Source organism: Empidonax traillii, unplaced genomic scaffold (assembly GCF_003031625.1).
Source record: "Empidonax traillii isolate 1590-97213 ecotype Southwest subspecies unplaced genomic scaffold, ASM303162v1 scaffold672:size601241, whole genome shotgun sequence".
Classification (NCBI taxonomy): domain Eukaryota; kingdom Metazoa; phylum Chordata; class Aves; order Passeriformes; family Tyrannidae; genus Empidonax; species Empidonax traillii.
In genome coordinates, this window is record NW_020955865.1 from 547,456 (window position 1) to 569,326 (window position 21,871).

Here is a 21,871-nt window from a genome sequence, read left to right on the forward strand (position 1 = left end):
AAGAAAAAATAATCACACATAAAACAGTGGTCAGTGAGCTGACATTGGCTCTTAGGAATGCAATTGAAGGCTTGTGACACAGGCATCTGTGGAATCATTAGTTCAGAGCCTCAGCAGATGTTGAGAAAATAGATGTGAACATAAAGGAATAAAATGGGGAATGAAGTGGAACACTGTACTGCTGTATAAAGCCATAATGTGTCTGTATTTTGTAGTGGTAGTGGCACACTACCCTAAAGGGAATGAAGTAGGATTGGAAAAGAGTTCACAAATGGTTGACAGGGATAACTGAAGTACAAGCAACAGCATCTGAGAAACATAGAAGTGTGATGGAGCTCTAGCTGGGAAAAGATGCAAGTGGAAGACTGTATGATTGAGAGCTACAAAATGATGAGTGATGAGGAAAGGATGGATAGTGACCAATTACTATTTTCCCATAATGTGAGAACTGGGACCAATCAAAAGGATGTTGTTAATACAGTGAGCCATTGACCTGTGGCAATACACATATGTATGCTGAAAATTCACATGGCTGAGAATAGTGCTGGGAAATTTCACAAAGGAGAAATTTACCAAATAGATCTGGTTCCAGCAATCTGAAAAAGATTAGAGACTTGGAGGGAGTATTAATCTTCTTGTTTGCTTCCACTAGACAACTGTTTACAGCTGCTACTGATTACTGGTGAAAATGGACTTTTGCTTTGTACAAGTGTAGATACAGACATTCTTAGCTTCTTTTATGTTCACGGTTTCTAGTATTTTTACAGTAGACTGTAGGATAATGGATAACTCCACATTACTAGTCAGTTCCACTGTTGGTTTGTTGGGTTTTTTTTTGCTGTTGACTTTTGTCTTTTTAGTTTCCTTCTCATGAGCTTTCGTGTCCTCAGAAATTGAATTTTTTCCACCTGCTTAAAAATAATTCTGAAAATTCAAAGGGAAATGTTCTCCCTTCTAGTCCTGGGCTTGTTAAATTGAGATAATTTAAAAAGTCAGTAAATTTCTTCCTCAGAGATTTGTGTTTTAATGCACAATTCTTTATCTTTCCTTACCTGTATTCATAGTATCAAATATTCTTATTTTTCACAGAAGCAGTGTAAGATTTCAGTGTGTCGTTACCTGGTATGGATTTTATCTTTTAGCCTTGAAATACGTGGACTGTTACCACCAAATGCCTGACCCACGGTAGCAACCATCCCAGGAAGGAAGAGCATCAGGTTAATTTATTACCCAACTGTACACTTATCTGAAAGACAGCTTGCTAGCATGGGCTTGGCTTACTATAATGTTGCCCACCTTTTTCCATTATGTGAAATAGTAGTTGAGTGGAAAAACAACAGTTTGATTCTCTCTGCAGTTATTGTCCAAAAAATGTAATAGGTATTTTCATACAGAAATGTGATGGTTCATCTATGGTTTTGACCTGTGAGCTTGTCAGGGAAACTTCATAGTAAACATTATGGAGTTGAAAATAATGGATTATTTGTGCAAAATTCCTTTGTCTGATTTACGTAGAACATGATAGGCAATATTAAAGCTATGTTTTTACATACCGAAAGATTACGAGGGGAGAACTGTTGTGTATGCACACATGGAGTTGATATAATAGTGAAAATACAGGTGTAGTTGATGTTCTCTGCCTGGTTTGCAGGATGTTCCAGTGAATGGCTTTTGCATACCATTTGAAAGAAAGCATTAGTGATGTTCTTAGAAGATCAGCATTTCACAGAGCACTGCTCTCTCTTAGTGTAAGCCTTTTATGAAATATTGAACAATGCTGTGATTTCTTGTCCTGAAGAAATCTAGTGTTTCTGTAAGCATAGATGAGTTCCTTTTTGTCCAGATTTTATGTATCTTTGTAGACTACTGTTGTGTTTTAACCCTGGCAGTCAGCTAAGCCCAACAAAGCCACTCACTCTCTTCCCCATAGTGGCATGGGGGAGAAAGAAGTATAAAACTGAGAAAACTTGTGGGTTGAGAAAAAAACAGTTTCAAAGGTAAAACAAAAAGCTGCATGCACAAGCAAAGCAAAACAAGGTATTCATTCACCACTTCCTGTGGCCTGGCAGGTGTTCAGTCACCTTCAGGAAAGCAGGGTTCCATCACATGTAACTGTGACGTGGGAAGAAACACCATAACTCCAAACATCCTGCCTTCCTTTTCCCCCAGCTCCATATGCTGAACATGACACCATATGGTATGGAATGTCCCTGTGGTCACTTGGGGTCAGCTGTCACAGCTGTGTCACCTCCCAGCTCCCTGTGAACTCCCAGTCTCCTCGCTAGTGGAGTGGGGTAAGAAGTAGAAAAGGCCTTGACTCTGTGTGAGCACTGCTCAGGGATAATGAAAACATCCCTGTGTTATCAACATTGTTTTCAGCACAAATCCAAAACCTGTGCCAGCTACTGTGAAGAAAACTGACTATCCCAGCCAAAACTGAACATCTACATCCATTTGATTACACACATAAGTACTAGGCAGAATGTAACAAAAAAGATTAATTCTGTCATCATTATGGGGAAAAAAAGTATTTTTGTTCCGAACCTGTTGCAACTGGACTAGAAGATAAATCAAAAGTTACTGTCAGCCAAAACTGGTATGTCCCAAGATGACGTATTCCTCCATTCCCGTGACAGATTATTTCCTGTAAAGCCTTTGACAGAAATTTTTTCTTCTGAAATACTTGCCAGAGGTTTATTGAAAACTAAGTTTGCTGCATCATCTAAAATATCCTTCTAAAATTTTCTCTCGTTTCCATTAAGATTTCAAAGATCTGATGGGCATGATCATTTTCTATGGTAAAACATCTCAGTATATGGTTCTTATCTGACTAATTCTCATCTGTGTTATAGTTTTTACCAATTTGCCAAGCATTCAAGTCAAATTTATTGGTCTGCTCTTCTTTTACTTCCTGTAACCTATTTCTCTACAGAATTTTTCAACATAGACTCTTGGGAAGTTGATATTTTAATTTCCTTAGAAAACCACCTGATTTCAGTGAACAGATACTACTAATGTTTATGAGAAGCTCTCTGGTCCTCTTCCATTTGCCCACTGGAACATGTGTTTTGAAAGTGATATTATTTTTTTCAGAGAGAAGTACGGCCATGTGGCATATGGATATCACAGTATATTCTTCAAACACCAGGAAACTTTTAGAACAAAATTATTTCCACAAGTAATTTGCTTTTCCATCTTGTCTTTCAACTTCCCTTAAGCACTTCTGGTAAAGGGAGGGAATGAAGCTATGCCCTTACATATCTTACTTCAGCTCTGTGTTGACAGGAGGGCTTAACATTTTTGAAATGCAAAGTGAAAGTTGAAATGCTAATGCATTTTGGGGCAGGGGCTCTTCAGCTTGGTCATGAGCTGCATTATGTTGTGCTAGAGATACTGGTGCAAACTCTTTGAAAAGGTGTTAAACTCCTTGCAGCACTTCTATCTGAGCTGAAGCAGCCTCTAGAGCTTCTGGCAATAGTTTTTCCAAAGGTAGAAATTCATACCACAGCTTCCACTGGGAGTTCAGTACATGTACTTATGCACACTTATTCCCTTGTGAAAACATCATGATGTAGGGTTTGGTTTTGCCATATCTGTATTAGTCTTCTAGCCTTCCTCTCTCACTCTGCCCTGCATCACATTTGTTTACTGCTTATGAAGACGTGGGTAGGTATTCAAGGGAGAAAATTATTCACCTACTAGTAAGTAAAGATTTTTTGAAAATGTAGTTCAGCATTGTAGCACATGACCTGCTGTCATCTCCCGTTACTTGGGATGTACTTGGACTCTCTGTTGTTGAAGGAATTTAGTACTGGATAGTTACCTTCTCTTTATGGCTGTGACAGGAATGAGGAAACTAGGTTGCAAGCACTGCTTCTTACTGACAAAAATGACCGACTTAATTTGAATTCAAAATAAATATTGTCTTTCAGTGACAAACATGGAGAGCCTGTCTCCTCAAGGGAAGTAAATGTAATTCTGTATTAACAGCCTTAAACCCTCTTGTAAAAGAGTAGTTCTGGCTTAAAATTCCTCAGTGTTCATACACGTTAGTATCTGAGATGATGTTTAATTCCTGTGTTTAACTTGGTACAGCCACCTGTCAAATTATGAAGCAGACATCAAGTAGCTGTTATTTGCTTTGAAAGCTTACGAGTATCATCTGGAAAAAAAAAATGAGCGGTTAAGTTCTGAGTCTTGTCTGACAAAATGTTTTGTTAACAAAATGGGTAAATTGCCTGTGTAAACTCGCAAGTCAGAGATTATGACCAGCTTGAACGATGGCATTGTCTATTGATGCAGAGGATATAGCTCAGTTTTAGTAGTATTCTGGGCATGAAAACTTCTAGGAAAAATAGGAAATCCTGCAAGAAGCTAAAGTAAGGAGACATTTATTATGCTGTGCAGCACTTTTAATGTTTTCATTTCTAAATAATTTTTTTTTAATTACACATAGAATTTTTCACTATGTTTACTCAAGTCTGGTTGGCACTCCTGCAAAGTAAGTGTCTATCTCTAGACTGACATTTTTTCCTTCCTAGAGCGCTGTAGTATTTTAAATAGAGAGAGGAGCAGAAAGAGAAATATAAGGAAATAAATAAGTGTATAAAAGAGTATAAATGAATGTGCTTTTTTTTTTTTTTTTTTTTTTTTTTTTTTTTTTTTTTTTTTTTTTTTTTTTTTTTTTTTTTTTTTTTTTTTTTTTTTTTTTTTTTTTTTTTTTTTTTGTGCAGATACATAGCCTTGAACAATGTATCTTACTCTGTTTTTAAAAGTCATGTAAAATTTTCAGGTAATGACATATTTTGTGATAAACTGTCACAAATTCTCATGGGTCTGTCATCTGAGAAACAGTACAATTTGAAATGCAGAGGATTACAATATAGTACAGAGAGTTGCTTGAAATTAAGGAATTATGGCTTTTTTGTAAATGTATTAGAAAGTTTTTGTATTGATCACAGTTGTGAATTGTGACATTTGACAATACATGGCAATAGGGGACACATTCAGGAAAACTTGGACAAAACTGTTCAAATATTGGGAAATTTTTCTGGAAGTTTGGAATCTAAAACTTGTACTTCTGTGGTCTGGCTTTCAATATGACTCTTTAAGCCCAGAGATTTAAACATAACCAAAAATGACAGCATGAAGTCTTGAACTGTTGTTTGTGGATACACGTTTTCAGGTTTGGGCCTGGGTAGGTACAGAACAGATCATGGCATTAGTTAATTGCTCTCTATTTTTGTCTTGCTGATGGAAATACAGTGGGTAAACCAAATGGTTTTGTATTTTTGCAGTGATGATGTCTGCCCACTTTTAAGACTTTAGTAAGCTCAGATCCTCTGGATAGAAGATGATTTTGAAATACAAGATACTCTTTGGAGGGGAAAATATTAATGCATTTTCTATTAAACTAAATATAGATGTACTGATAAATATGCTTACTGTGCAGTGGATGGATGGCAGCGCTTTCAATAGCACTGTTTTAACCATTAAAATAATTCCTGACAGTATGATTTAAGCATTATCCTTTTTGAGTCTACTTAAGATGGTCACGTAAGATTTAGTGAATAGGAGCTGATATGCAGTTACTTTACTTGGTGGATCAATGCCTTGACATTGCACAATATACAGTGTACAAGGCACACCATTATCAAATTTTATTCTTAGAATACTCCTTACAAATAATTGCCTTCCTCTATCCCTTGTTCATAGCTTTGTCCCATTATGTTTCAGCACTCAAGAGGCCAAATCGCTAAGCATAGCTGTACTGTGCACGTAGAACTATGGACATTTTACATCTGGGAAAGGTTGTTTAATAATAGATATAACTGGCGGTAGTAAGTATTTAGCATTGTTCTTACAGAACCTGAAACTGGAGGGCACTGTCTCTCTCTCTCCTCCTCCAAAAGTGCATGTGGAAGAGAGGCATTGAAAACAACTAGATTATGCCTACCCTCCACATTTGGACATAATTACACATTGTAAGGAGAAAAAGAGAAAATTAGCCTCCACAGAGCACTGATTTGAACAGTGGATGGTGTAGAGGTTTCTAAAAAGATTTTACTTCCACTGATTTGCAAGCTGTTTGCTTTAAGACTGGCTCACATCAAGTATTAATACCCTAGCAGTGAAGAAGTCAGCTTTATTTTATGAAGCTTTTATGCATCACTGAAAGCTCTTCAGTCCCTGTGCATGTGCTCAAAAATATTCAGGTGTTTAAGTGCTTTCTTGGACAGGGCTAAATTGCTTTGTGCCTTTCAAATGTAACCCTATACTCGTCTGGAAATCTCAACTGAATTTAGAAGTCATTTGAATCCTTTCTTCATCTTCCATGGTTATCAGGACCTGTCCTGCTGAGTTAGTGTCAATTAGTGTACAATAGTACTGATGAATTCAGGAAAGGGGACTGGCCCGTATTCTTCAGTGTTGCTGAATGCCCACACTGAAATACAAAGTTTTCCGGTCAAATGGAAGAGGGACATATCAGTGTTTATTTCATGCTTATAAACTTTCCACTGAGTATATGTCTAAATGTGTGAATGTACATTTGACACTTGTGACCAAAGTGGCCAATATTCATAGTTGACTCAGTGACGATGTTTTTCTGATTATCAGCTGGAACCAACTCTGTCACCTCTGAGCCTTTGGCAAAAGCCAGCTTCAAATTGGAACTCTTTCCTTGCATTTATGTCAGTAAGTTGTGTCAGTTACGTTAGTTGCGATATCTTGAGGCACTTAAAACAGAGCTGACCAAAGGTAGGATCTCTTTTATATGGATCTCTTTTAGTTTTTTTTTTCTTTGCAGATCAGATGACCCCCAAACTTCCAGATTTTTACAAAGGACGTGTATTTTTAAGTAATTTTTTTCTTAGCTTCCCACCCCAAGGTGCCTCAAGCTATAGTACAGATGATGTTGACAGACTCCTATTTGGAGCCATGGAGCAGGAGATTAAGGTCTCTGGACCCTGATGGAATGTCAGGAAGTTAAGATTTTAAAATTCTAGCTGAAACAAATTCTGTGGGACTGACCCATTCTATGCTGCAGAAATTTATTGCCCACAGAGCTCTTTACTTTTATATTTGTCACTTTCTGACGAAGAGGTTTATTAAAAAAAAAAAAATCCTCAATGGCTGTAATAGAGTATCTTTATTAACTGAAGTGTCACTAGTTCAGGAGATAAATGCACATTATTATTTAGCACTCACTGTATGCTATCAAAGATTATGTGAAAAATGACTTGTGCTTTGGTATTTCATCTACTGTGATCTGAATAAAAAGTGATGTGTAAAAAAATTCACAAGCATAACTGTTAAAGAAGAGTGTTGCAACAGTTTCGACTACAGTATTAGGCTAAAAGATATGTTAGAATTGTCCCAAAACCAACTTACATCAGAAAACACAACCTTAAGGTTACATTTTTTAAAAAATCCCCGTGCAAAGTAATAAGAACTTTGAATTAGACATCCAAAGACTTAAATCTTTAGGTGAAGTCTGTTCAGCATACATATATATGATGGTGATGATTTGTTGAAATACTAAACAGTCTTCAATTAATTTTTAGAAATTATTTTCCTCCTTGATTTTCCCTTTCCTGATGTCATTGTGGTGTGCAGAATGGATACTGACCCTTTGAACTTATCACCTTTGCATATAGATGCTTGATACTACTTATTAAAAAATCAGAATAAATTGTTAGTAGTATTATTAACTTTGTTGAAGACAACCAATTCCTTGTCATGCATCATAAATAGATCCAAATAAGAAAAACAAGTAGTGTGGAATGAAAATGTACCTTGCAAGCAACTGAAGATATGGTATGGTATGGTATGATCTTTGTAATAGCCCAAGGCTCATGCTCAGTTTATATTGTAAGAGCTAATATATGTGATTTTAAAGCAGGTCTCAGTGACTACTGGCCATTCAGCTATTCCATGTCCTGTAAGCACATCCTTTTGGCAAAAGCTCTGACGAAGTTCTAGGTGTACAAATAAATTAAATTCTGTCATACTCTTACTGTTTTAGGGAAAGGGGTAGCAGAAAAGATCACAGGACTGCCTGTCTGACCATGGATGTACTGTTTTTCATCGTTTCATCATTGCTGGAAATTATGTGAGCAGCAGGCTTCACCTTTGTGTACAATCACGATGTAGGCAGTCAAGAGGTGCATGTGTGTGTTGGAGGCAGCAGCCCTATTAGAACTCGTTAAAATAGTTGTACTGAGTTTACATGCCTGTGGCTGGGGGTACATGCCATTACTAATCTGGCTCTTGGCTGGATTACCTTTGAAAAATAAGAAATAGATTCCTCTGCCACGTGTGAAAAGCTTTTGGCCCTCTTGAGTCCAGTTTAATGTTGCACCTGAGCTAAAGAAAGGAGGGTAATGAAGCATTTACATCCTGTCTGGCTTCCTGCAGGCTTGATCAGAGGGGACAAAGCCCTTTGCCAGGAGTTTTCTGAAGGGACAAAGAGGCTGGAGCAGCCTCCCTGTGTGTTTCTGAGACATGAGTACATTTCTAAAGCCAGATGCCAGGTTTTGGTCCCACTGGTACCAATTAGGAATGACACCTGAAGTGGCATCTGAAAGCAAACCCACTTTTCTTAGTTCTTCAGGCCAGTTATGAGACAAATCTGCTCTGTCCTGTCCATCCTCCCCATTTTGCTAGTGGAGGAGTAAAATCAGAATGAAGTATTCAAGCTACAAACTGAGGTGTTTTGCCGTGAGATTTTTCTTATTTCAGTCTTGATGGGTATAGGCAAGTCTATACATCTAAGACAGAAATTAAGGAATCAGTATATTGTGAGTTTAGGTGTCAGCTGAGGCAATGTTCTCTTGCATGTCTCTTCTGTCCACACAGGTTTCTGAGCAATATATATTTCTTCCTCTATGTGACAGTCAGCTTCCATTCATGTCCCCAAGGACTTTCATTCTGGGGCAACTGAACAGTTAAAGTATGTTTTAGCAAGTGAGTTGTAACATTATGAGTCACAACTTTGTAAGTTACAAAAAGAATTGTAACATTGTGACTGAACTAGAATAAGTACAAATTAAAGAAGGATGACAAAAATCTTTCTTCACGTAAGAAGCTCTGTTTTATTTCAGGAGTTTAATCTTAGCTGTCTCTTTTCTCTCCCTCTCAGTTCCCTATACATACAGGTAATTTTTTTCTTTGTGTCATTTAGAACTAAGTTTCCAGAAGAAAGAGAAAAATTTAAGTAAAAATATGGTCAAATGGGTTTATCTAAACTCTGAAACTCATCTCTTATCCAAATCATCACTTCTTTCTTGGCGTAAATTAAGTATCCAGTAATTCACCAATTATAGCACTTCCATTTCTCCCAGGTTGTTGATGTCTCTCCAAAACTTAGTATTTCTTACTTTTCTTCAGATATTTTTTGTGTCTACTTTCTGCTGGCACAGATGAATGTGGTGAAGGTAAAGGGCTCTTGCTCAGTAGGATCTGGTGGTGGTCCTGTTCCATTGATAGCCATGAAGGGAATAGCCCTTGAGGAATGCTGTAACCTGCACTGAACATACCTACCTACCTTCCAGCTGTCTGTTTACCCTGCCATATTTACCAGTAAACTGAGAGACTATTTACTGTGATGAGTGTTTATAGTCTTCTAAAATTTTCCCTACCTTGTGAAAGAGACCTTTTTTCAACATTTCAGCATTTCAAGAAATACATTTTCAGCATTTTCTACATTTCTTAAAAGGAGTACAATTGCAAAAGTTAAGGCTTTTTAAGGAAATGCTTTGTTCAATCTAGATTCAAACATGTTTGCTTTCAAACTTTAAAAAATTAAGTCTAAAACTGAGATATATTTTGGAGAGATATGACAACTGAAAAATTGAAATACTGAAAGATGTACCCAAGGTTTTCAGTAGTTTTATTTTATGTGGAAACATGAAGTTTGTGAACTGAACGTGCATTGACTAACTGTATTGCAGTTTTTCTCCTTTGAAGGTTGACTAAGGCAATTCTATCAAAAAAACTTTCAAATTCACTTCTGTATGAAAAATTCAGTGCTTGATATCTATTGAATTGTTAACTCCTGAGGACTGAGGAGAGTTTGTGACTCAGAACTTCATAAATCACCAGGTTGACTTTAAAATCTATACATTTTTTACACAGATGTTAAGACCATGGAATTTGTGTTGTCAAAGTGTCTCCGGCTTTGTGATAGGTGATTTTTAGTTCACTTATATTCTGAACATACATCTCTTGTAATACTACGAGCATGGGATCTAGTAATGAAGAAGCAAACCATCAAATATTGAAATTTGCAAAAAAAATATAAAATATAGCAGTCCTTGGATTGCATCAGATATGACATAAAATCTGACATATTATTTAGTAACAGGTAGCTTGTCATGTATTCATTCTTCTAATGTTTTTAATAATATGACCTATTTACTTATTTATGCTTCTACAGAACTTTGATATTGCCCTAAGCCAGGACACTAATCCAGCTTGTACAGAAAAAGAACAAAAAATTACCCAAGGAATTTAATATCCAGTCTTTTTAATTTAATGCTCTGCCACCCAGGTTGTCTTCTTTCTGTGTGGACTCTGGTGATTAGTGAATAGGTCACACAAGGCATGTATCTACTGAATGTATCTTCCTTTTCAGATCACAGAAGCTCATGGGCACATTCTTGCCATTTTTAATTTTCTTTGAACTGTTTACTGTATTAAAAAAGGGAAGTTTATTAAAGGCATTTGGTATTCAAAATTTGCAGTCAAGATAGTGATCATATAATAAGAGTTTTGAGTCTGATGGCATGAGATAGTCTACTACTTTCTAAAATTGTTGAATCGTGTTTATTTGATTCTTTGCTTTATAAACTACCCTTCAGGCCATTGAAGACATTCTTGAATTATAACAAATATAAGCAAGAAGCTGATTTATTGGCTAGATACAGAATGCGAACCATCATGTTCTTTCTAACAGTTGCTCATATCAGACACTTGCAAAATAAGTAGGAACAAAACAGGCTCCATGTAGATTGAACATTTCACAGGTATACTCTTTTTCCATCCATAACTCTAGCTTTACTTATAGCCTTGGATAAGAATTCCAACAGTGCTGGTTTTTAACCCATAAATTAAAAAAATTACCCTTAAATGTACAAAGCAGGTGCTGTAAAATCTAGTGTAAAATACTTTGGAGATAGAACTTTTACTGCAGATAGGTTAGGTAGGGTGATATTTAATGTTGTGTTTTATCAGCAATTCAACTTTGTCTTGAAGATGCATATTTCCTGCAATTCTAATAATTTATTTATGCATACCTTGGAAGTTTGGCTGCCTGTGATTAAGCTGAGTGTTTCCTAGAGGATTTATAAGACATTTCTAAATCTTTGTCAAACATTTTCATTAGCTTTTGAATATATATTCAGCAAATCATAGAGAAGCTATGACCAAATGTGTCTGGCAACAGATTCTTCAGTGTATACTGGAAACTATTTTCAAAACTTCTGAAGGAAGGTAAAGAGGGCAGTTGACACAAAGCAAAGCATTCAACGAAAATAAGTCTGTACTCCTGAGCCAAACTGAGGTTTGTGTATTGTTATACCCCCTCCCATGTAATTTGTTTTGTAAAGTGTAATTACATTAACAGGTTTTTATTTTCCCAAAAGGAGAAGAATCATTCATATTTTGTCTTTGTACCAGATAATGTGGTGATAAACATTATGACATTGTTAATATTATTGATCTAAAATGGCTATCTAGAGACTTGAGAAACTTTCTTTTTCTTAATTAAAAAAAAAAAGAAAAGGAAATATTGGTAAATGCAGTCATTGCTGTTTGTGATTAAAGTGTACTCAAAGAGACTGTTGTTAATAGCAGTCATTGCTGTTTGTGAGTAAAGTATACTTAAATAAACTATAATTTAAGTATGATTTTTGCCATAATTTTGACCATAAAGGACAATCATGAATAATGTGGAACTGACTTGTAGAAATATCCCTGGTCAGGATATTTTTACTGGTTTTATACTGAAAACCTTTAAATAATGTTTGGAAATTCACCAATTATATGTATGTATACTTTGTCTTTTAGGGCATACAGGACGATTATTAAAATCTCTGTGTTTCACCAGTCTATCATTTCTGCTGCTGCACATCGTCTTTCAGATTACAATAAACAGTCTTGAAGCTGGAAAAACTATTGAACCTGGTTTTAACTGTGAGTAAAACATTTTAGTTTTTATTAGCATTTTAAACGTCCAAATGCTTCAGTGGTTTGAAAGGTGAAGGGTTGATGAGAAGGCACTTAGCATTGTGCTCCTGTGGGTTTGCAGCTTGCTTCTGTTATCCAGTTTTTAACCTTAAGAGTTACTGCTAGCAGGGCAAGAAGACTAGATGGGTTTTAGAAACAATATAAATGTATATATAACTATGACATATATATATATATATATATATATATATATATATATAAGTACTTTGTTCACACAAGAGATGCAGTTTCTTTGAGTTTACCACTGACTATTGTATGTCTTCATTTTTTAGGCTTTCTCAAAATCACCTCAGAACATGAGGTAGCTACGTGTTTGTGTTATTAGATCATAATCCAGTGGACTAAGATTAAAATGAGATATAGTAATGAAATCCCCTCTATCCGTGTATTATGCCTCTCTCTGGTGTAACTCTTTGAAGTTTTTCATTTCTTTTAACTTTAAATCTTGACTGTAAAATTTATATTTCTAAAGAGTGTTCATCCCTTTCTTACCTGTGCTGTATGGGAAGAAGGATTTTCAAATTTTCATTTATATGCTAGCTCTACTTGAAAACATATTGCATGACATTTTGTATCTTCCTCTCTCAGGAAATGTTGTTCAATAATTCTGAAAGCAAACATTCTTCATTGTGCAGAAGTTAATTAAAATATCTATCCAGTGATTTAGATATGTAACCTCCAGGTAGAAACTATTTGTACTTGTCTTACAGTGCTTACATTTAACATTTAAACCTGTCAACTTACCTTTGATAAATGTCCATTTAATTTTTCACGAAGTATGCTGCTGCCACTTGAGTAAACAGTTGTACTACAATTCAACACAAGAAACCTTATGTGAAGTTAAGCATTTGACTTAAAGTAACAAAATCCTAAGGAAACTTGGAGTAAGCATTACAGTTTCACCTCTAACTTTTTTAATTTCTTAAAATAAAAGGCATAATTGTGTTAATGAAATACCAGTTTTAACTGGAATATCTTGGGCTTTGTTGTTCAAATCAGGCCTTCACAGTCTAAAAATATTTTTTTTTTAATTAAATGTCCATCATTCATTGAGTGAACTGGATGAGTTGTTTTCCTATATGTGTTTAGTATTCTTATGACTATGAAGATGTAATTTTTACTTAGACTGGAGTAATTGCATCATCTAGACACCATTTGTATGAGTAGAGAGTTCCTAACTGTCCAAGACAGAGATGGAACCACTGAATTTTTCCTCCTTTTATGGTGGGGACTGGGGTCTACAGTGGGAATTAAAATAATTATTTCATCCTGAAGAGTCCACTCTTCAGGATAAAATGTACTATTTGTGTCTGTTTATTCACAGTTGTCGAGTGCAACGGTTTATATTCTAGCTGCCATTAATAATGATTTTCGTACTTGGGGCCCCACAGGACAATGGGTATAGCTGTAGGAGTACATTAAATGTGCCCCAGATTGCTCTCTGACATTGAAACCAGTTGAAATGAGATGCCCACACCCTCACCATTAAGCTCTCTTTGCCTCCTGGGCACAGAGTGTGGTGCGAAGTCGCCTTTTGGGGATGTTATTTGGCCCAAAGGAACTCCCAAACTGTGCCTGAGTTATTTGGGAGCGAAGGTTAACTGACCGAAGTTGTTTTGATATTTTTGTTAACTTTACAACACGAAAAATTTGGCTGTTGAATTTCAGTGCCAGAACGTTTGGAGGGTAAACTGGCACCATTTAGTTTTCTGGTATGGCTATAGTCTATGAGCTTCGGGTGAAGCTAATAAGGAAGGGCATGTGATACTGGCATTATGGATGCTGGACCCCTAAGGTACTGAAGGAGAAGGTAAAGAATGTATAAAGCCCTTTGTGAATGTAGGGGATGGAAAAGGCCAAGGCATTTGGTAGATCAGGCAGGAAGATCAATTTTTGTCATTAAATGGCAGCAGAACATAGATGGTACTGTGTGGGTGAGGAAAAACAGAATTCCCATTCCCAAAAGTACTTTGGTAGCCCTTCTGCTTGTAACTCTTTGGTGGCACAGCCCCACTGTATTTCCTGTGCCCCAGCTATATGAATAGTGCTTTGCAAAACTGGTTGCAGCTGTGTGCTAAGCCATGGCTGGAGAAACGACAACACTTTGCCCATAGCATCTGCACAGTGTTATCATCCCTTCATTTTAGACTTGGCTGTTAGTGTTTACCCAACTCTTTTTACTCAATTAGAAGTTCAAAAGTGTAGACTGGAAGACTGGAGTTTTCTGTTTCCCTATCCAGACCCGGATCAACTATTAATAACACATTTTTTACAGCTAAAGTCTTTTCTGATGCTTATCATAAGGAAATTTTTTTCCCATTAGTCAAAATACCTTGTCTGCATCTTTCAGCATGATGTGGAAATAAAGAAAAACTTTCCCTTAGTCTTTATGGTTATCTGTTATGTATTTGAAGGCCGCAGTCATATCCATCATATGTACTCTGCTCTCATTCTCTTTTTACACAACCTCAGTCTCTTCAAACTTTCTTTATGCATCATGTTTTCCAGGAAGGATATTAGTCTTATCATTGTGGGTTTAATTCTGTTTTCTCCAAGGGTTCCAGATATTTCTTGAAGTTCAGTGCCCAAAGCAAGGCAGTATTTCAGCTGAGAATTTGCTGGCATATACTGAAATATAAAAATTACCAAAGTGTCTGCAAGTCAAACTCCCTATTTATGCATTATTATATGGTACTTTTTACAATGGTAATATTGTCTCACACTTTATTTTTGTTTCACTGAAACCCACAATTCCTTTTCTCCGGAACAGACCACTTTTTTCAATCCCATATTTTTGTAGGTGAGTATTTTTCCAGTGTAGTGAAAGTTTGTTTTCCCTTTTTTTTCCAAAATGGTTTTATTTATCAAGATTGTTCTGAATTCTATCTCTTCATTTGCTAGTGGTTCCTCTTATAGGAACCACCTGCAAATACACCTTTAAGGAGGTTTGGATATACTAAAGTGTTTGGTTTTTCCTTTAAATTTAATCTGTGTTTTTATTTTGATGGAATTATAGTGTCTTCACCAGTTTAAATAAATTAAACCATGGAGTACTGAAGGAGCTGGTGGATGTTATGGCAGAACCCCTTTTGATTATCTACCAAAGGTCATGAGAGTGTGGGGAGGTCCTTGTTGACTGGAAGCTGGACAGTGTTATTACAATTTACAAAAAGGGCATGAAGGAAGACCCAGGAACCTGCAGGCCTGTTATTCTAACCTCATTTCCTGAAGAAAGTTTGAAGAAGGTTATACTGGGTACTACTGAAAGGCATTTAAAGGTCAATGCATTCATCAGGCACAGTCCACACAGATTCACGAAGGGAAAGTCCTGTTTAACTAGTTTGATATCCGTCTATGATAAGGTCACCTGCCCAGTGGATGAAGGGAAGGTGGTGGATGTATTTTTCCTGGATTTTAGTAAGGCTTTTGATATTGTCCTTCACAGAATCCTTCTGGACAAGTTGTTCAGCTGTGGGATGAGTGTGTTCAAGATGTGCTTGGGTGAGGAACTGCCTGAAGGGCAAGGCTCAAAGGGTTGTGGTGAATGAGGCTACATTTGGCTGTCAGTGGGTCACCAGTGGTGCTCCTCAGGGATCAATTCTATGGCCAGTTCTGTTTCTCATATTTATGAACGATCTGGATGCAGGAGTTGAGTGCAACATTAGCAAGTTTGATACTGACAATACCACAGTGGGAGGTGTTGTTTATGACAAGCTGCCTTACAGTGGGATATAGACAGATTGCAGCAATGGACTCTGATTACTGGGATGAAATTTAACAAGTTTCTGCACCTAGGATGGAATAATGCTGGGCACAAGTATAACCTAGACGAGAAGTGGCTGGAGAACAGCCCTGCAGAAAGTGACGTCTAGGGGTGTTAACAGTTTGGCAGCAGGCTCAAAAGGAGCCAACAGGGTGCTCTGGCAGCTAAGAGGGCAAACCCCATCCTGCGGAGCACCAGACATAGCACGACCAGCTGGTCAACAGAAGTGTTGGTGAGGCCTCAGTTTGACCACTCTGTAGCTCTGGGCCCCACAACTAAAGATAAATGTTCAGGTACTTGAGGAAGACAACAAAACTGGTGAAAGGGCTGGAAGGAACGTCCTATGAAGAGTAGCTGAGAACACTGGGTTTGTCTAGTTTGGAGAAAAGGAGGCTGAGGGGCAATCATGTCACTCTGCAGCTTTCTGAGGAGGGGAAGTGGAGCGTGAGGTGCTGATCTCTTCTCCCTGAGATCCAATGACAGGATGCTTGGGTATAATTCAGAACTATGCCCATCAGAGAAAGTTCAGATTGGACATTAGGAAGCATTTCATTAGCAAAGGGATACTCAAAATCTGGAAGAGCCTTCCTAGACAGGTGATTGTGCCCAAGCCTGGTAGCCTGTCAGAAGCATTTAGACAGTGCCCTTAACAACATGCTTTAACTTTTAGTCAGCCCTAAAGTTGTCTAAGAGTTGAAATAGACTATCATTGTAAGTCCCTTCAAAATTAAATAAATAGTTCTATTCTATATACTGCCCTCATGTAAATGAAGTGTGAATAAGGTAAATGTGCACTCTTGGTGAGTTAATTTCTAGGCTGAGTAAAAAGAGGAAAGTAAAAAAAATTACAATAGCAGAAAGGAAAAAAATTATTTTGGTGAATATGGAATTGGTTATTTTTACTATGATAAAGCATGGGAAATTTCATGTGTTCTTTTATTCCATCACTTGCTTTCATCCTGCAGGAAAATTAGTTGATTCTACAAGTCCATAATTTCCACCTCAGAAATGTTTTAACTTAATTCTGTTAATAATCTAGCTCCTGACAGTTTCGGAAATGGATGAGGGGGGTGGTAACTTTGTCTTCAAATTCTGTAGGTTAGTTTTTCTCAGTCTTTTCAAATGCCAACTTCTGAATCAAAAGATCATTTTCTGGTTTTAGCTTTTCTTTTCACACTGCTGTATTAAAGCCTCTGAAAATATTTTCATTTTGGTAATATAAACACTTGAAAAATGTTTAAATTAGGGGTGTGATACAAACTATTACCTCTTAAACCTTATAGAGTTGTAGTTTCATTTTGGAAACGAAGAACAAATATCCCTTTATCTTTTACATATAGAAGCAGATTTATTTGAGCCATCTGCAAATGCAAAGCAGGCATGTAGAATTTCAGGCTCATTTCAAAATACTCCACTATTATCTTGGAATTATGTTATTCAAAATCAGCTGATAGATAGTACTCAGGATAAGTCCTGGAATGTTTAACTTCTTTGGTTTGTTTTTTTTTCAGCCCCTTTCTCCTTTAGAGATCATATACCTTCTCTTTCAGGATGACTACAAAATGCTACAGCATTCTCTAAATTATGTTGATGTATTGACAGAGGTGTTTAAAAATGTTTGGCCAACTGAAGGTTCTTGTTTCTTGAGAGCCTTGTGAGTACTGCCTGACACTGAAAATTTTGGTTTTAGTAGCCCTTATTTAGCTTAATGAAAGATTTCTGATTAGCCACAACCTCAGTGTGTGGAACTAACATTGGATACCTCCCAGATAGTTTCTTTTTCAAATCAGAGTTTATATAGAAAGGAAAAGAATAAATACAGAAAGAGTTAGCTGGGCTAATCTTCTTTAGCCGTGAAGAGCTAGGTAGTCAGTCTGGTTTCACTGATGATGTATCCATATAACACCGATTCTGATTTTGAAATGTAGCAGTATTCATGCAGTAATGCAATTTCATTATTAAGTTGTACTTCTGAGGTAATAAAATTCTGATTATTAGTTTAGGTAACAACTTTTGAGTACAGAATCTTTGAGATAGGCAGTTGAAAATTAGATCACAAGATAATAGAGAGTTGCATTCCTTAGTATGGATGCTATAGTTCTTTCCTAGTACTAGTTCTAAACATCTTTAAAAATGGCATTACCACCAACAGGAGTGTTTTCCACAATGTTAATTTTAAACTTTACTTCCAATAAATCAGTGCAGTTGTTCCTCATCATAATACTCTGTAAGTATACACTCTGTAACAGTCTTCTGTTTTTTTTTTCTCTTCATTGTAGTTATGTACATCAATTTTTTATTTTCTGCTGACTGCCATACTACCTTGATTTCTGCAAATGGATCTACTTAAATGCTTGTTCTTCCAGAACAGTAATTTTGTCCATTGAGAAAGGCAACTTAGAATAGCTAAACTACTCACCAATTAAGTTTGTAGTCAAAGTTTGTTAGAATACCAAAAAAAGAGCATTTAAGGTTATTTCTGGATATTTTTCTTATACATCAAATAATAGAACCAATAGAGTTGAAATAGAGATCTTAAAATCCTTCCAAAGAATTTCTATGAATCTTTGCATTTGTTTACTGTGTTTAGTTTGGTTATGTGAAGAAAAAGGGAGAAAAGATTTAAAGCACCAAGTTGCTTAGATAGCTTCTCTGTTAGATCATGGGAACGAAATTCAGATAATTCTCTGTCCCCGGTATGCCATGGTGAATGTCAAACAAATGCATGCCACCATTGTGGAATCATAATAACTTTCTACTTGAGATAAATTTTGAAATGATTTCTTGGCTTAAAAGACCATCCTGTGTTTGCATTACTACCAGCATGTCCCTGAGGTTTTGGGTTATATTAGGAAGCAGCAATACCCAGTACAAATAAATTATGTTTCACCATGTATTGAAAGTTCAGACTGAAGACTGCAGCTGAACTTTCATAGGAATGAATAATTACTCTTTCCTATATACTTAGTGAAGTTTCATGTCTTTTATACCCTCTTGAGTATGCTTTTAGGGTTATGACGGTTTTGAAAAGTATTACATTGGTAAAGGCTGCTGTATTTCTTGTGGATTTATTAACCCTCTGGAAATTCAGATGCTGTTTTTACTTATAAAGGGGAACAAGATTAAAAGATTTCTTACAGAATTTCATATTTCTGTTTCAAAGTTGTGTGTCAGATGCATGCAGGTCTTTCAAATACCATGACTTACTGGCCCAGCTCATGCCTGGAGTCTGTATCTTAGGGCTCTTTTCACCTGTTTTGACACATCATTTCATGAGAGACAACCTTGAAAACAAATATTTTGAAAATATTGGAAATTTGAAACATTATGTTATGAAACAAATATTCTGATGATTTCCCAACCATTAATTGTCTTGATAATTGTGACAGTTTAATTTCAAAAATGTTACTTCATTTAATCCAAATGGCATTAAAAAAACCCAGTAAGTTTACTATAAGAAGCTTCTACTGTTGAGCAGAAGTCATAGCAGAGTAAACATTTCATTTTAATCCTGGAAAAGTCACTATGTCCTCTCGAATGCTTTTGCTTTCCAAAATCAAAGCTGAGAGTTATCTGCATTCAAGAGTGCTGAAGAACTTGCGTCCCAGGCAAAGCAGCTCCTTCTCCCCTAGTAACACATCCATTTCCCACTGACCAGGGAAGTGCTCAAGGTGCTTTCCAGACAACCAGTTTAGCTGCAAATTTAGAAGATCTTAAGTCACCTCCATTCTGTCATTCTATGTGTATCATATGCTTCCTTTTTTACTTAGTGAAATCTATATTTCAACATTCTGCCTCAAACCTGAGCCCTTCTTTTGATCTCTTACCTGCATTTTTTTTTTTTTAATTTGTTAACTGAAGTGTTTACTTTCTTCAGTAGTTACCTTGGACTGTTGTAGTTGAATCTAGAATGGATGTAATCTGTAAGCTTATCTTGATCTTAAAATGTATGTTTAGAAGCAAACCTTTATTCCATTAAGAGTGAGCATTGTCTTGCAGAACATCTGCATTTTAATCATATTTTTGTCTGTCAGCTCAAGGATTATAACTTTGTCCAAATTCTGAGTAAAAATAATGCCTTTAAATGTCTCAGAGAAGTTCATTCTGTTATCACCAAAGTTGTCAGGTTTTTCTTGTGTGGTGTCTGTACAAGCATCAAGAGAAGAAGGTTCAGAAATGAACTCATATTTCAAGGAAAACAGTGGAATATAGTATAGCAAAGTTTTTATAGGATGAAACAACCAGCCATAGCACTGAAGAACCAGAATAACCTTTCATTGAGGGGATGTATATGTTAAACTCAACATTGTCTAAGCTTGTGATGTCCATTACAGCAAATGTAGAACAAATTTAGTTTAGACATTTAGCTAGACTAGTTGTAGAGTGGTGAGTGGGTATTCAGTGGAGAAAAGCAAATTTTATGCCAATATTTTGATAGAAGAGATTATACAGATTCTGCATGCTGTCCATCACCCATGTAAGACTGACAATACTAAATCCCATAATATAAAAGTCTAGTTTTATTGGATTTTATTGGAATTTAAATACCTGCATATTTTTGAAGCCATAAACTACAGTGTTTATTAATTACTAAGTCCGTGCAGACAACCAGTTACCTGGAAAGACTATTTGTTCAGTTTTTATGAGAGATGAGTGTTGTGGATTAACCCCAGATGGCAATTAAGTACCATGCAGCTGCTCACTCTCCTCCTTCCGTCGGATGGGGAGGGGAATCAGGAAAAAAAGTAAGAAAACAGTTTAATAATTTCAAGGAAGTAAAGTACTACGACTACTAATTGCAATGGAAAAAGAAGAAAAATATACCCCAAGAAACACAAGTGACACATGCACCATACCATTGCTCACCATCCTCTGACCAATGCTCAGCCTGTCAGCAGCCATTGGTCCCTGCGACCCAACTCCCCACAGTTTATACACTGGGCATGACGTTCTATGGTGTGGAACATCTCTATAGCTAGTTTGGGTCAGCTGTCCTGGTGATGCTCCCTGCCAGCTTCTTGTGTACCTCCTCACTGGCAGAGCATGAGATGGTGGAAAGTCTTTGATTTAGGGTAAGCACTACATAGCAACAACCAAAACATCAGTGTGTTATCAACATTATTCTCATAATATACCCAAACCACAGCACTGTACCAGCTACTAGGAAGAAAATGGACTCTATCCCAGTGAAACTAGTGCGGTTACTTCATGTGCTTTGGCTCTGAGGTATGTCCTCACAAAACTGTCTGAAGCTTTGTTGCTTATATTACTAGCAGGATACTAAAGCCTAAGCATATGAGAAGCTGAAAATATTTCCAGAATACAGGTTAATACAACTTGATAAAAATCAAAGCAAACTGTGAAAACCACTGTTCTTTATTCAAAGTCAACATATGGATTTTGTCTTTCATATCCCAAGCAGTAACACTGTCTCTTGGTGGTACTTATATCTGCCCAGTGCCAAGTGGATTGAAAAAAAACGTGCTTTGACTGAGCTTACAAACTCCTTTGAGAAGAGGCTTTTCCTGTTCTGTGGTTTGTACTATATGACCTGCAGCAGGAGTCGGCTGGGTGTCTGGGGGCTTAAGGAGATATCATAGTTTAAAGAATAATGAGAATAGAATTTCTTCAGAGCTTCTGTCTTATCAGTGACTATGCCTGCAGAATGATGAGTTGCAAAGCAATGAATAATCATTTGTCCAGACCTCCACTGATAGAAAATTCTGTAGATATAAGTGCAAGTGCTGCTCACAGGGATTGAAGTAGAGCATTCACAGATGAAGATCCTGTTACACTATTTCACATGGCAAGTACCTCTGAAATGACAGCAAGACAGGAGGCATGACTTTAAGGAAAAAA

At 36.6% G+C, this 21,871-nt stretch overlaps 1 protein-coding gene across 1 annotated transcript in view; it reads left to right on the top strand.

Annotated features, from left to right (window-relative positions):
- Positions 1-21,871, top strand: part of LOC114065519 (piezo-type mechanosensitive ion channel component 2-like) — a gene marked incomplete at its 3' end in the record, with an annotated part of 140,878 nt that overhangs the window by 94,276 nt on the left and 24,731 nt on the right. Inside the window, exon 3 of the mRNA XM_027899497.1 lies at positions 12,070-12,195. Within this exon, the coding sequence (XP_027755298.1) occupies positions 12,070-12,195 (126 nt within the window). The remainder of the gene's footprint in view (positions 1-12,069; positions 12,196-21,871) is intronic.